Source organism: Pelodiscus sinensis, chromosome 3 (assembly GCF_052426305.1).
Source record: "Pelodiscus sinensis isolate ZL-2025 chromosome 3, ASM5242630v1, whole genome shotgun sequence".
Lineage (NCBI taxonomy): Eukaryota > Metazoa > Chordata > Testudines > Trionychidae > Pelodiscus > Pelodiscus sinensis.
In genome coordinates, this window is record NC_143054.1 from 57537128 (window position 1) to 57553932 (window position 16805).

The window sequence follows — 16805 nt, forward strand, 5'->3', positions numbered from 1 at the left end:
GCCTACCCTTCCAAGCCTTTGTACAAAGATGCGACTTGTATCATCATCTGAAAAAGTTACTTTGTATCATGTATTCATACCCATAGTAATACAACAGAGCAGTGTTCCCCAACCTTTTTGTGCCCAGGATCTACCCCCTTCTTTCTCCAAGGCTCCACCCCCATCCTCAAAGCACCATCCCACTCAATCCATCCCCCACCCGCGGTCACATGCTCTCCCCCACCCTTGCTCATTTTCACCAGGCAGGGGCAAGTGGTTGGGGTTCAGGAAGGTATGCAGGCTCTGGGCTGGGGCTGAAGGGTTCCAGAGAAGGTGAGGGGCAGAAGCTCTGGGAGGCAGCTTGGGTGTAAGAGGGGCTCTGGATGAAGGAGAGTGTTGTGTGCAGGAAGGGGTACAGAGTGATGGCTCAAAGGGGGGCAGAGGTGTGGGAGGGAATAGGGAGTACTTGCTCTGAAAAGAGGGTCTGATCTGGAGCAGGAGGTGGCAGTCTCTGCGAGGGAGCAGTTCCCCATTCCCAGACAATAGAACCATATGAATAATTACTCCAATCAGGACAGGTTAGGCATTTTAGAACTCAAAGAATTAAATATAAGTGTAAGAGAAATAAAAATTAAAATGAAATGCATAGAACAAACAAGACACTTAATATTTAAACAATTAACTAATTAAATGGAATTTTATATCCCTAGTGTGTGCATACCTGAGAGACTGTGAAAGCTGGCTGCTAAGGAAGTCTCAGAAAGAGGGCACTGTCTCTAAGAAATGCAGACAGACAATCTCACTCACTCAGGCCTCCCTCTTCCCTTTTCTATGGATATGGTTTACAGTGGGATACCCTGATATCAGTGCCCTCTCCCCGGTCCTAATCTGCACAGCCAGCTGCCCAGGACCAGTTGCAGGACGGAACCACATGGGATGAAGGGTACCTAAACACACATTGCTGGGTGTGGAGCTCTGCTTATCAACAACCCTGCCTTCCTGCCTGAAAATGAAATGGATGGGTTGGTGACCACTGCAATGGTGAGGAGGGAAGGGGGGAGGAAAGAGTTGGCCTATGATCACCATTGGCAGTACTCAAAACAGTAGTCAGTTCTATGTCCCATAATATCTTTAAAGAAGAACAGAAGAATTAAAGTATATTGTTCTGCAACAAGATTAATGTAATTAACAGTACCTCTTTGTAATACTAGTTGTAAGTGGAACATCCATCTTCTTCACAGTCTCCCCACTATCAGTTACTAATTTAACAGGAACTCTCCCAAATGGACAGACCTAAACATTTTAAAATTTTGAAAGTTATCAGATCTTAAAAAACAAACAAACAAAACAAAACAGCAGGAAAGAACAAAAGTGAGCATTCAAAGAGCTTCCACCTGGGTAGATTTGTTTGATTGCTTTAAGGGATTTTGGCCAGCGAGGGGGACTGCATCGAAGTCTGGTGGAGAGTTGCTGTTCTCCCTGAAAAATAAGAAAATATACTGCAGTTATCTCAGCAATAAAAACAACAAACCAACCTTGAATAAAAATATAAGTATTTAAATTGTTACCAAAAAGGAGATCTGTGGGCATAAGAAGAAATGTCACCAGAATCACTTTTTTTCCTACTCCGGAGATGTCCAGCCATGTTTTGTGGTCCAGATCCCTGTGTACTTGGTACTATAAATTAACAATTAGTTTGAATTATTCAGTGGCTGCCAGTGAAATGTATTGCCATTTCAATAGATGAAACTGCCTTAAAGTATCATTAACTATAGGATTCTAATGTATATAATGCTGCCATGGGAATCTGGACTATATATAAGGCAACATTGAGACCAAGTTTACACGATATAGGCTACACCCAGCAGCTACTGAGAAGGAAATCTGAACTGGGATTTATACTAAAGCTTTCCCATGCTTGAGTGGGTAAAGAGGGCAGTTATTTGAACAATAAATGAGCTCAAGGATTTATATGTAAGTAATAAAATAAAAGTTCATTAACCAAGTCTGGAGTAGAAACTATACTGACTGAGTTTTCTCACAATGGCCTTTACAGAGTACCTACCCATATTTATGAATGAGCACCCAGTTCCTGGATAAAAGGTTCTGGGAATAAGGGAGCAGAAAGTACTACTATATGACAATATGAAAAATTCCACTTGCATAGCTCAGCATTGCCAAAGTTACCTTAGCTCAGGGAGCAGACAACCCAGGTTGGTGTTAAATTGGTTCAAATTTGTATTTATAAATATACATAGTTCCTAGCCTACTCTGACTGAATTAATACATTATGTTATCCAAACTGATCCCTTTTCTAGAGTTTAACTGCACTGATGATCCAAAGGGAACCTTTTCACCCTAAGTGTTTCCCCCAAGCTGTCCCAAACCGTAGTACTTTCACCACTAATACTTTACCAATCATCCTTCTTATATCCTGCTTTCAGTTAACAAAATGCACCTGCTAGATTCCCAGTAGTAAAGACACGATATCTCTATGCAGGCTCCAAACATCTAACATCATGATAATTTAATCTTAATGAATTCTTAAGCAGAATCGTTTCCGCCATCCTATTACAATAGTACTCATGAAACATGGAATTCACAAAACAGAGGCAATACACAACACTACACTTTTTAAAAATGCTAATAAAAGAAATATATAGATATTACATGGCCCTCACCAACAAACAGGATTTATGAAACACATTTATGGATTTTATCCTCAACACACCCATGAAAAATGGAATTCTTATTCCCATTTTGCAGATGAGGCATGGCACTGGGTAATTTAAGTCAATTGCCCTAAGTCTGTAAACCAATGAAGAACTGAACACAGGTCACAAATCTGAGTCCAACACCATCCTCCAGAAGATCCTTCCAACAGTATTAGTACTGTTATTTCATCATTCAAAAAACATATTTAAGCTCCACTGTTACTTTAGAATACTGAAGTGCACTAACCCGAGAAGTTCTCTTTCTCTTCATCTGAAAGCAACTGTCTTTTCTGCAAGTGTAAATTCTGTAGAGCGATTTCCAACATATCAGGTGGAACTGCATAGCACTCCACAGCTTTTTGAAGAATCTGTTTACACTTCTTTATATTTCCTGGTAAGTGGCAAGAGAGAGAGAAAATGCATTAAAAGTTTAATTCATACAAAAGGTACCAATATGTAACCCCTGTGGCACCTTGGTATTGCACCAATTCGCAATCAGGCCTTTGGCTGAATGCCATAAAAGCCTAGTTTAGCCCAGATAATGATTCAGCGTACTCCTGGCAAGCCAAAGAAGTTGAGTAATGTTTTTATCTTTAAAGAAAGTTACTTTTCAGACTAGACAGCACTTCAAGTAGACAACAGGTGGAGGTGGTAAATATAAAAGATCAATTTAATCGCAAATAATTCCTGGCACCATTTTTCATTTCTGTAATTCATTCAGATTCTATGATGGGTAAAATATAAGTAACAGTAGCTTTGACAATATCATCTTACCTATTGCAGAGCCTTTTGTACACATTAACGTAAGCAATATTTCCACAGATTTTGCCACATAAGGATCTGCACTTTGGATTATTATATAGCACTTTTAGTATGTATGGTACTTTGGCAAATTCCCAGGCCTTGAAGATTTTACAGTCCAATACAGTACTTTTAAACAAAAAAAGTGAAGTGAGGAAGTTATAACACCACAAAAATGCAAATCCAAGACCCATGTTCCACTAAAAGAAAACCCCCACACTTTTTCCTCAAGGGAATTTTAGATCAGCTAAGTAAGGAAAAAGTACTTTCTAAATTCCTAATTTTCCTAATTCTGTACCCACTACACAATATTCTCTTTTCTTAAAATATTAACCATTATAATAATTTTGAAAGAAATATAAAATAGTGAGACAAAAGCTTCCAGCATTAGACAAAGTTCCTACATACCTTGTGACAGTTCAAATTGTGCCAAAGCTACATGCACGAAAGCAAATTTCTTGCAGTTCAGTCTGGCAAGATGAAACTGGTCACGTGCCTCCTCTGGGTCTTGAAAACTGTAAAATAGTACACTGTTACTTATGTAGAGAGCAAAAGCTGGAACTGAAGGACTAAAGGAAATTTAAGGCAGAGTTCTATATATTTGATGGACAAGGAATCTGCTGCAAAATTCACCTTTGCCACAGTTAAACAAAAATCCTTCCTCTCACAACTATTACAAAATAATTAATACATTAAACAAACCATGTATATTGTTTCCTTGTGTCTACAGAAAGGCTGACTAGAGGTGTTGATATTGACGAAGTTAGTTAATATCAATAAGCGTATTCTCAAGCCTGAAGGAGAATAATTTTAACTGTCAATACTTTTTTTCCTTACAGATAATTTTAGCTGAAAAATTTAACTAATATATTTAAACCATGAACATCCAACATCTATGTAATATGCTAAAAACCCAAGTGTCAAAGCTTCCAGCTTTCCCCTAACTTATTTTTTGCCATGATAAAAGTGTGCAGTGTACCAAAAATATTCGGATGAGGTGAAAAGATAAAAACAATAAAGACACAGGAGGAACTATATTAAACTGAATTCTAAAATGAATCTGTCACAGAATTTCTCTGCCACACCAAAATGTTGCAGAATGCAGATTTTGGTACAGAATCAAGATTCAGCTTCCCAAGGTATATAGAGGATTCTGTTTTAAGGTTAAGAGGCACTCCTTGAAAAGTATGGTTTCATATGTACAGGCAGTCCCCGGGTTACGTACAAGATAGGGACTGTAGGTTTGTTCTTAAGTTGAATCTGTATGTAAGTCGGAACTGGCGTCCAGATTCAGCCGCTGCTGAAACTGATCAGTTTCAACAGCGGCTGAATCTGGATGCCAGTTCTGACTTACATACAGATTCAACTTAAGAACCCCAGGCGTCCCCAAGTCAGCTGCTGCTGAAACTGATCAGAGGCTGATTCCAGGAAGCCCGGGGCAGAGGCTTCCTGTAGTCAGCCACTGGTCAGTTTCAGCAGCGGCTGACTTGGGGACGCCTGGGGCAGAGCAGCTGGGGTGCTGCTGGGTTGGTCCAGTAGCGCCGCCGCTCCTCGGCACTACTGGACCAACCCAGCAGCACCCAAGCTGCTCTGCCCCAGGCGTCCTGATTCAGCCGCTGCTGAATCTGACCAGCAGTGGCTGAATCAGGACGCCTGGGGCAGAACAGCTGGGGTGCTGCCCGGTTGGTCCAGTAGCGCCTAGAGCGGCGCTACGGGACCAACTGGCAGCGCCCCAGCTGCTGTACCACAGGTGTCTGGAGCAAAGCCACGGAGCACGGGGCAGCGGGACAGCCCATACGCGCCGTGGCTGTCCGCTGCCCGCGTGCTCCGCGGCTTTGCTCTGCTTTGCCCCCCCCCCCCCCGTCCTCCTGGTCTGCAGACCAGGGGGATGGGGGGGGCGGCAAAGCAGAGCCAAGCCGTGGAGCGCGCTGCCAGCTGCCAGCCCAGACGCGTCTGGGCTGTCAGCTGACCGCGCGCTCCCCGGCTTGGCTCTGCTTGGCCCCCGTCCCCCATCCCCCTGGTCTGCAGACCAGGGGGATGGGGGGGGGGGCAAAGCAGACCCAAGCCCCGGAGCGCCCGGCCAGCTGACAGCCCAGACGCGTCTGGGCTGTCAGCTGATCGCGCGCTCCGCGGCTTGGCTCTGCTTGGCTCTGCTTTGCCCCAGATATAATACTTCATATTTAGCTTTAAAAGCTTTGCTAATGTTGCTGAGATACTATCTTTTATTGGACAAACTTCTTCTATAAGACCCAAAGAAAAGCTCTGTATAAACCTGAGAGCTTGTCTCTCTCTCCAACAGAAGCTGGTCCACTAAGAGATAAATATTTCCTCTCCCACCTTGTCTCTTTAGTCCCCTACGATCAATGACCCTGCATTTGCTATTGACCCTGCATTTGCTATTGTTGACTCTCAGACATTTAGCAGGCAACCAAAATTACAAGTAAGAGATAGTAGCATGCATACATCCAATGCAACATCTTTTTAAATATCCATGAAAGTTAATACAGCACAAGGTTAATATTATTTGAATGAAATACAACTAAGTGATCATGCTGGTTTAGAGAAAGCCACATCTAAACTACTTTCACAAGCTCCGCTTTCGAAACTGCGCACAGAAGATGATATGCAAATTCACATGGAATTTGCATATCCTCTTTCGACTGTTCTGCATAGTACCTTTTTTTCCAACTAACAGCAGCTAGGAGGGGGGCCACAGAGGTAAACAAGGCTCAGAAGAGGGCCATGAGCAAAAAAAGTTGAGAAACACTGGCCTAGATGAGCCCAAAGGCGAAAGGGTGTGGGGAGCCCTGGGTCAGTTGGGCACTCCTGCGCTGATCGCGGGCTCCACTAGGCACTGCTGCTTTGAAACGCCGTGAAGAGCCTGCCGCTGGGCTCCCCGTGGCATTTCAAAGCAGCAGCAAAGCACGGAGCCCAAGATCAGCGGCAGAGTCTCCAGCTGATCTGGGACTCCACCTAATGCTGCAGTTTTGAAACACTGCATGCGGCCTGAAACCAGGCTTCCCCTGGCGTTTCAGAGCAGCAGCGCCGCACGGAGCCAGCGAGTGAGTTCCCAGCTCATTCCAGGCTACATACAGTACTACTGCTTTGAAATGCCATGTACAGACTTGGGACACCCCAGCTGGCCCAAGGATTCACCCAGAATTTCAAAGCAGCAGCTCCATGTGGTGCCTGGTGTCTGGCCTCAAGCTTCAAATACCGCTGCTGCTTTGAAGTACCCCTCCTCTCCTGTTGCTGCCTCTAAGGCTAAGGACAATAAGAAGAATCAGTTTTGTTTGGTTTTATGTATACTAGGATTAAAATAGCCCTGCAATGGTACAGACCCATTACTAGATGGGGATCATAAAATTATTTATTAACAATGATGCAGAAAATGCAGAACTATTCAGTAAATATTTCTGTGTTATATTCTGAAAGAGCAGTACTTATATCACATGAGGAAAATGAAGTACTTTCCAGTACACTGGTAACCTAGAAGAATGTTAGACAACATATACTAGCGGTAAATACTTTTAAATTGGCAATCTTGCATGACTTGTGACCAAGTATATTGGATTTTTAATCTTGAATTAACACAAAAGAAACTCCAGAACACTGGAAAAGTGCTAATGTGCCAGTATTCAAAATAGACAAGTTACTTAAATAACTATAAACTAGTTAGCTGGACATCAATGCCCTCTGTTGAGGCAGAAGCCAAAAAACTTAGATTCCATTGCTACAAATTCAGCTCATTACTTTCTGGCTTAACTTCAGTGAATATGGCAGACAATTGATCACAGCTCTCTCTATCAACAGCCATTAATATATGTGAAGTGTGGATGTTATAAACTAACTGTTTCAATGATTAACTGATAAATCAGGGATTAATTCAAACGACTACATGAACACACATCCCTTTCTGCCTCTCTATCCCAGTGCAAGCTGGCTCCCGTGCAACCACCTACTCCCCAGCTGCTTCCCACAGAGGCAGCAGTGCGGGGGTTGGGGGGAGGGCCAGACAGGAGACAGTGCTAGGGAGAAGCCAGTTTTTAAGCACCGCAGCGCCAACTGCCCCCTCACCTCTTCTGACAGACAGCAGCAGAGAGGGTGAGGGGGGCAGCCAGGAATCAGGACACACAGGAAGCCTGAAACAACACTTCTTAATCGTCAGAATGCACAACATGGATGAGTTTGTAGTAAGGAAAAGCAAACAGCAAGAAGATACCATAGATTGAAAAATTGCTTGGTTCATTTTGCCACAAATTCTCCTTTTCACATTGTTAACAATTAAAACCTTCATTGACATGGTTGAGTCCTTACAACCAGACTATACTTCATCCGGTAAAGCAGACATTGATGGAAAGTCACTAGATATTAGAGATGTTAAAATACGTTTATTTCGGTAAACATGTAACTGATGAAAATTTCAGCAGTTACACATTTACACACAGGATGGGGGGGAGGGGAAGTTGCCTGCCCGCCCACCCCAGCGCTGCTACTTCTGACAGAGCAGGAGATAAGGGGCTGTTTGCAATGTTCCCTCTAAGACTTTCCATCCATCCATCAGCGGAGTGAGTTTTGTCTTGTGCACCAACAATGAAGTCACGCGTGCTTGTTTGGACATCTGCCACTGTGGCACCCACCAGTGGCACTGTTCCCCAGGGTTTGCAGGGAGTTGCTGAGTGGAGTTGGAACAGTGATATGTGGGGAGCACATGGGAGGACAGAGGATCGGGGGCAAGGGGCTCTGAGGGACAAAAAAAAATGCGGGGGGGAGAGGGCGGAGGAGCGATGAAGGGGGCTCCAGCCCCAGGAACAGCTGCCCCACAACCCAGCTCCAGCTTTGGGAAACCGCCACACATCCAGCCCAGGAAGCAGATGGAAAGGCACTTTGAGGCCCTGAACACAGCTTCAACCAAGGGAAACATGCAACCCCAGCTGCCAGAGCAGCCCAAGTCCCCCACCGCATGGCCCTCCCCCCTCCCCCCCCAGCAGGCCACCAGCCCTCCAAGCAGGCCCCCCAGAAAGCCCCAGCCACTCAAGCAGGTCCCCAGGTCCTCCAAACAGGTCACCGAACTAAGGATGTTAAGGACTAGTGGACTATCCGATAAGCATTTGCCCCCTGCCATGCGACAGGTCCCAGCCCCAGTCGCCGGAGCAGAGCCCCCCCGCGGCCACACCACCATGCCACCTCAGCTGGCCCTGGCCGCGAGCATACGCCTGCTGTGCCACTCACCTTCCAGCAGGAAGGTGAATGCTGCTGCACAGCTCTGCAAAGTAAGTGGGCAGATGAAGAATTTTTGTGCGTGGCTGGGCAGGCATGAACTGCAAGAACTATGGCTGCTTGTAACTGTGAAGGTTAAACGACAAGCTTGGGCTCATCATTTAACCATGTACACGTTTAAACCTTCATGGCCCTGTTAGAAATAGCGTAGGAGAATAAACTTGACCAGGGTGTAAGAAATACGAAGGGAAAATCTGCCATTTTAATACTTGATGGGTGGAATAAGGTCAGGAGTGACCCAAGGCCGGCTGCAGCAGCTGGCTCCCTAGGCAGGGCGGCACAATCGGTGCCCCTGACTGTACGGCCGTCAATGGCCGTAACGTCATCATGGGGCGCCCCGTGATGTCATCATCGGGCACCCGGGCCAGCGGCGCCCTAGGCAGCTGCCTAGCTCGCCTAGGCCCACGGGCCGCCCCTGAATAACGTACACAATGATCAAAGAATATATGCCTGTGTAATAAAGAAAGATAGGGTTGCATCTCTTTCAGAAACAACAGATACACTAGGAAATGCCCACAAAACAGCATATTTAAAAGGAATGGTATTGAAAACCGTAATAAATTGAACAAAAATTCACCTGTCACGTGCAATTTTGTCACAGACAATGCTGCAATCATGGCAAAGAGAAGATATTCAGAAAAAGAAATGCAAGTATGCTCCTTAACGTATGCCTGTAGTGCCCATTTAATACATCTTCTAGCCCAGTGGTCTCCAATCTTTTTATACCCAAGATCACTTTTTAAATGATAGAACAAGCCAAGATCTGCTGCCCCGCCCCTTCCTCCAAGCCCCGCCCTCTCTATTCTCTTCCTCTCCATCACTTGCTATCCGCAACCCTTATACTACTGCTTTCCCCCCACTCCCCATTCTTCTGTAAGAAGAGATTTTTCCAACATTTGGCCTGTCTAAATGGACAGAAAAAAACCTTCTTTTGGAAGCCTTTTTATTCCTCATGGAAAGAGGAATAAAGGGATGACCAAAAGAGAATGTTTGCTCTTCCACTAAAAAAAGCAGAAGAACAAACACATCCTTGGATGCAGAAGAGTTTTTCTGGGATATCTCCGGAATCCTGAAAAACTCCTGCAGTCTAGCCGTACCTTCGCTGGGTTGAGACAGGATGTGTAGGCTCTGGGGTGGGAATGAGGGATTTGGGTGTGGGAAGGGGTGAGAGGTGCAAGCTCTGGGAGGAAATCTGGATGCAGGAGGAGGTGAAGAAGGGGACGCAGGCTTGGGGAGGAGGCTCCAGGCCGGGCAATCTTGGGGTCAGATTTAGGCTTGGGGTACTAAGCAAGCCACAGGTTTGTGAATATGAGGGTGCAGGAATTTGGGTTGGGGTATGTCAGGGGTTCAGGGCAGGGGGTTCTAGTGTAAGATAGGCTCAGATCTAGGGTCTGGGGGGGCGGTGCAGGAGTGTTATGATGCTGCAGCCAGATGGGGGCTTGGCCCCAACTGGGGGCTTGTTGGCCATGCTTCATTTTTAAATAAAATACTATGTCAAACACAAAAAGTTTCTGCATTGTCTTTATTTATGAGAAGGGCAGGGAACCTGTTCTGTGAGTCAGTGCCCCCTCACTCAAAAAAGTCAGCTGAGGCCACACAAGTGAGATGCAATAACTCCTCCAAAAATACCCCAAGCCTCACTAATCATAGAATCATAGAATCATAGGACTGGAAGGGACCTCGAGAGGTCATCGAGTCCAGCCCCCCGCCCTCAAGGCAGGATCAAGCTCCGTCTACACCATCCCTGACAGATGTCTATCTAACCTGTTCTTAAATATCTCCAGAGAGGGAGATTCCACCACCTCCCTTGGCAATTTATTCCAATATTTGACCACCCTGACAGGAATTTTTTCCTAATGTCCAATCTAAACCTCCCCTGCTGCACTTTAAGCCCATTACTCCTTGTCCTGTCCTCAGAAACTAAGAGGAACAAATTTTCTCCTTCCTCCTTGTGACACCCTTTTAGATATTTGAAAACCGCTATCATGTCCCCCCTTAATCGTCTTTTTTCCAAACTAAACAAGCCCAGTTCATGAAGCCTGGCTTCATAGGTCATGTTCTCTAAACCTTTAATCATTCTTGTCGCTCTTCTCTGTACCCTTTCCAATTTCTCCACATCTTTCTTGAAATGTGGCGCCCAGAACTGGACACAGTACTCCAGCTGAGGCCTAACTAGTGCAGAGTAGAGCGGCAGAATGACTTCACGAGTTTTGCTTACAACACACCTGTTGATACAACCTAGAATCATATTTGCTTTTTTTGCAACAGCATCACACTGTTGGCTCATATTCAACTTGTGGTCCACTATGACCCCTAGATCCCTTTCCGCCATGCTCCTTCCTAGACAGTCGCTTCCCATCTTGTATGTATGGAACTGATTGTTCCTTCCTAAGTGGAGCACTTTGCATTTCTCTTTATTAAACCTCATCCTGTTTACCTCTGACCATTTCTCTAACTTGCTAAGGTCATTTTGAATTATGTCCCTATCCTCCAAAGAAGTTGCAACCCCACCCAGTTTGGTATCATCTGCAAACTTAATAAGCGTACTCTCTATCCCAATATCTACATCATTGATGAAGATATTGAACAGTACGGGTCCCAAAACAGACCCTTGAGGAACTCCACTTGTTATCCCTTTCCAGCAGGATTTAGAACCATTAACAACAACTCTCTGACTACGGTTATCCAGCCAATTATGCACCCACCTTATCGTGGCCCTATCTAAGTTATATTTGCCTAGTTTATCAATAAGAATATCATGCGAGACCGTATCAAATGCCTTACTAAAGTCTAGGTATATGACATCCACCGCTTCTCCCTTATCCACAAGGCTCGTTATCCTATCAAAGAAAGCTATCAGATTAGTTTGGCATGACTTGTTCTTCACAAACCCATGCTGGCTATTCCAGTCCCAACTGTGCTGGCGGGAGCAGGGGACATGGTATTGGGAAGGGTGCTAGTGGGTGCTGGGACAGGGGACAGGCTGCCAGTGGGAGAGAAGGGAGAGGGTGCCAGGGAGCAGTGGAGAGGAGATAGGGTGCCGGGAGGCGGGTGGGGGGGGGGAGGGGGAGACAAGGTTCTGCATCAGGGTACAGGATGTTGCTGGGAGTCCCCCCCCACCCCCGCCTCCTGCCAGGACTCCTCCGGGAACGACTCACTGCTCCTCTCCCCCTCCCCCACAGAGGAGGTTAAAGCCCTGGCGTGAGCCTCCTCCAGGAACGCCTCCCCGCTCCCTGCAGAGGAGGGAAAGCCCCGGCGCGTGCCTCCTCCCGGGACGACTCACCCCGCCTCCCACAGAGGGGGTTAAAGCCCCAGCACGCGCTTCCTCTGGGGACTCCCTGCAAGTTCCCAGCACACCACACCACAGGCCTGGGGGAGGGGAGCAGCCAGGGCACTTCCGGAACCCCCAGAAGTGGCACGCAGCTTCCGGACTTCCGTCCACTCCGCAGGAAACTGGCACCCTCCATTATCGCTGGAGGTGGGTAGTGGGGCTTCTTGGGGGTGGGGGGAATCGGAGGGGGGGCCCCCCCCGAACATCTCACAATCGACTGGTCAAGCCCTCGCAATCGACCAGTTGGTGACCACGGTTCTAACCAAAGATGTATGTATGTTTTTTCTTGAAGTCACAAAATACTTCCGAAACACCAGTTTTGCTTCAGAGTCACTGAGGAGAGGAGGAGGATCCAAACCAATTCCCCCTCAAAATATTTAATGGAATTCTGTGGTTGACTGTCTTCTATTTATTAAGAATTAGCCTATCCTCAAACTTTATTAAGAAAACCATGATTAAATAGATTCAAGTATCTCATCTAAAGTATCCAACACTGGACTAAAGAGGAATGCAGAGGAATGCTCAGTATACTAAAACCTATTAGCCGCAGCCTTAAACTTCAGAGAAATTACTGCAGCATTGTTGATGCTGTCAAAATATGGAAGGCACTTCAAGACATTGGCAAAAGAAATACCTCATCAGAAAGTTAAATTACAGGCAATAAAGAAGTGAATAGATCAATCATTATCTACAATTCATTGTCTTATGAACATCTTTAGCCCCAGATATAAAGGTAGATGCCTAACTTCTGAAGATGCTGCTGCTGCCATGGCATGGTATGGTCATCTCAAAAATCACTCCTTAGTTATAGTAGGCATAATAAATTTCAGGGCTGGAGTGAAACCATATAATGAGTACATGTTTACTGATGATGTTTTGAATAAAGACACTCCCATGAATTGCTGGGAATCATTAGCCAGGCACCTTGAAACAGAATTCTTTCAGTTGCTAAGCCAACTTTTCACAACAGAAGCTTCCTCTGCAGGCACAGAGAGAACAGTTTCATCATTTCGTATTATTCACACAAATTTAAGAAATAATTGGGAGTTGAAAACTTGTATTTCTATTTCAGTCTATGAATCAAAATGACAGTGGGAGTGGAGAAAATGAGAGCTAGTTGTAGACGTTTTAAGGGCACCGTATATTTAATATTCTGAGGGTCTCTCAGAGTTAATAAAGCTTGAAAATGTTTTTAAAAGTGTTTAAGGCCTTCAACAAGCAACTCAGGAGACTTACGTTTGCAACTGCAGCAAAAATTTATATAACATTTAAGATTTAGTTCAATAAAATGTGTGCTATTGTATTCGTGCGTGTGATTTAGTTCTTACCATTCCTAATGTACTACTGCTGCATCTGCAACCTGACAAAGGTAACGAGCATTATGTAATATTTCCTGAATTAATGAAAATCAAGTTATCTACAAAAATTACACAAAGAATACCCTTCAGATATTAAAAAATGATGTACTAAATTGTAAGTTAATGTTTTAGTGATCCGATTTCCACCATTATTTAAGAAATAAGTGAAGTGCCAGTTGGAAACTTGATATAAAATCAACATTTTTTTCTTGGAGATTTAAAAGTGATTTAGATCAATTGCTTTGATTTAAAAATCAATCCATCCCACTTCACTGTAAATGGGCTTACATGAGATAGTTTACTGCTTGTGCAAGACAAGTGACTAATGGTCCTAGATAACATTCATGCTACTTAACTTGTATGTAGAAGGTAATGTGAGGATTTCACTGCCCTAAAAGCAAGACAGACTTTTGCTCTATGTCTATGTTGCTATTAAAAAATTCATAAATCCTGTTTTGGAGTTTTTAAATAGGAAACTAGCAGATTTATCTGAAATTGCAAGAGTCCTTAACTAATTTTGGGGAAGGAAATAAAAGGAAAAATGTACATGCTTTATTGAAATGATTATATTTTGGGGGAAAAAAGTTTATTTTAATTAAGTTAATGTTAGTAATTTGTTTAAAATGGAAACTCAAGTTTATTTTTCTTTAGTCCTATAAAATCTTATTTATATCTATTTAGCTGTGCCAAAACAAATCCCCATTGCAAATTTCTCTGTTTTCTCTTTTCTGTAAGTTTTATTGAGAATAAATCCTATTCCAGGTTAATCCTATTTTTCTAGCTCATCTTGGTTTACTCTCTTTCAGCATTCACTTATTTATGCCAATTTTGAGATCTGAACTTGATTTGGTGATTCCATCTTCTGGGTTTGATTTTATAAGAAGCAATCTCATTCTAGGCACAACCAAGCCCTTATGTCGCTTTAAGTTACGTTAAGAGGAAGCTGTATACCAAATTTGGTGGTCCTCGCTCTTACCATTTAGGAAGAGTTCTTGATCAAATAGACAAATTCTCTAAAATATACAGTAGATAATACTTACGCTTTCAACTCAGCGAATCTCACTAGGATCCGGGCATAATTCTCATTTTGGCTGTGTTTTTCTGCAGGTAGTGCAGCAACTGCTTGACTGTAACGGCCAATCAATCTATTCAACAGACTAATATCGGTTGGAGATGTACCCTTTTTTTCCAATTTAAGCAAGAAACTCAGCCAGTCTTCTGGATTATTTGCAGTCATCATAATTTGATTAACAGTGCCAGAGTTATCTAAAAAAGAGCAACAACAACTAAATACCTTCTTAGATTTATGGTTATAAAGTTCGTACACACACACACACACACACACACACACACCCACACACACACACCCAAAAGTCAAAGAAATTTCTAAATATGAGAAGTCTACAAACAAATGCAGATACTGAAGGAAAGGCTCTCAATCAGCATTATCAAAAGGAGCTGAAATTTTTTTACTTGTTTTGGACATCTCGTGAGTTTTAAAAAGATTGCAAAAATAAAATACTGAAATGAATAACTTTGTTTAATATTTCTCAGGCTAACTGGCTTTTGCATCTATTGAAGAAAGCGGGAAAATACAGATTAACATAAAAACATACCTGTTGTATCAGCTGAGATTTTAGTAGAATTAAGCTCATCAGTAACATTGTCTTCATTTTTATATTTATTTTTCAGGTCTCTGACTCGATTCATGATTGAAGCAATTGTCAGTCCTCTTTCACTTAAATCCTCCTCCTCCATTTCTAGATACAGAGATAAAAGACAGGATAACTATTGCACAGTTCTGTTGCAGTCCAGGTTCAAGTGTAAGCTTATGTAGCAGATAGCCATTAGAAAAGCTTGAGAAGTTTCCTTTTGTATGTTTTGAAGATTAAGACCATTCCATATCTGTTTGAGATACCTATTTGAGCAAAATTTAAGAACTTCTGTAATGAATGCAATTTTAATTATACCCTTGAACCTAATTATTTTTACTTGTTTGTTAATAATATCTATAACCTAGTAATTCAGCATTACTTTTTCCTCTACATATACACAAATCTTACTATACCTATAAAAAGTTTTTTCTGTGGGACGACAGAGTGATGTCATCATGACATTCTGTACCCTACAGGAACATGCCCCGCCCACCCCCAGCCTAGTCCTTCCCAGAGCCCATATGGAGGGCTGGGGCTGTTTACACCCCCAGCCCTGCCTTCCCCTTCCCAGCAGCCAGAGGGAAAGCCAGGCCTAGGGCTCAGTGTGGCTCAGGCCCGGTCCCTCAGCAGCGGGACTCTCCCAGCAGGAAAGCCCAGCTCTTCGCGGCGTGGAGGAGGGGAGAATCCCGGGAGCTGGGCCTGCTGCGCGCTGCTGCCTGGCTGCTGGAGTTACAGTTAGACTGCGGATTGGAGGGCCCTGGCTGGCAGAGGGGATGAGGAGGGGAACCAGGCTGTTGTGGCAGGAAGAGGAAGAAGGGGCGCTGGGCTGGCGTGGCCACAGCCCATCCCTCCCCGGTGGCTGGGGAGGGGGAGAACCGGGGTTCCTACGCCCCCGCAACAGGAAGGTTGGCAAGTTCAGTGAGCAGGGGGCTTTGCCCCCTAACAAGTACTTAAGAACATATTTTCAATGCAGGGTGGGCAACGCTGCTCAATAACAGCAGTTTGACATTTCCAGGACAATTTATTCTTTGGTGGATTTGACTCAATAGTATATTTCCTTTGAATGCTACCTGAAAATGCTAATAAAAAAAGAGATAAGGAGCTTAGGTGAAATAAACACATATACAAATTTTTTTTAAAAGCCACACACACATACACACACAGTTCAAAGTATTTGACTGCAAAGGTTCTGATGAGTCCTGGCTTTACCATGCTTTTACGATGTTTTACAAGACTACTACAAGGTGCAGGAAAGAGGCAATCCATCCTCACATGTACTCATTTGACTAGCAGTACAAAAATGTTCTGCAGGTAGACAATAGTTTTTCTAACTTTAGAATATTCCTGGCAGAGCTTCCAAAATTACATTCGGATTGTTAATTTTCTTCCTGGTCTCTTGGAAAATAGTCTTGTGACTTCTTCTAAATTTAGAAAATGTACAGAGTTTTAACTATGGCTTAAGATAAATGTAAAAAAAGCATGCGCCCTGCCAAATAAGTTTAAAACAGTCATTTTTGATATGTTGCAAATGTAAGGAGACTGTTGGCCCCTGACTGGAACTTAGTGGAGGTATTGGCTGGCCATTTCTCAGTACAGGTTAAACCTCGCTGGTCCAGCAAGAACACAGTGGTCCTGGGGCGATGGCAGCTCTGAGGCAGTAGAAGCTCCAGCAGCCCCGGTGCTGGAC

At 44.0% G+C, this 16805-nt stretch overlaps 1 protein-coding gene across 1 annotated transcript in view; it reads right to left on the reverse strand.

Moving 5' to 3' along the window:
• Window positions 1-16805, reverse strand: part of TTK (TTK protein kinase) — a 73416-nt gene that overhangs the window by 45035 nt on the left and 11576 nt on the right. The window contains exons 2-8 of the mRNA XM_075923778.2: window positions 15080-15223; window positions 14504-14729; window positions 3903-4009; window positions 2941-3084; window positions 1548-1656; window positions 1374-1458; window positions 1175-1272 (exon numbers count right to left, since the gene is read on the reverse strand). Of these exons, the coding sequence (XP_075779893.2) occupies window positions 1175-1272; window positions 1374-1458; window positions 1548-1656; window positions 2941-3084; window positions 3903-4009; window positions 14504-14729; window positions 15080-15221 (911 nt within the window). The 5' untranslated portion in view covers window positions 15222-15223. The remainder of the gene's footprint in view (window positions 1-1174; window positions 1273-1373; window positions 1459-1547; window positions 1657-2940; window positions 3085-3902; window positions 4010-14503; window positions 14730-15079; window positions 15224-16805) is intronic.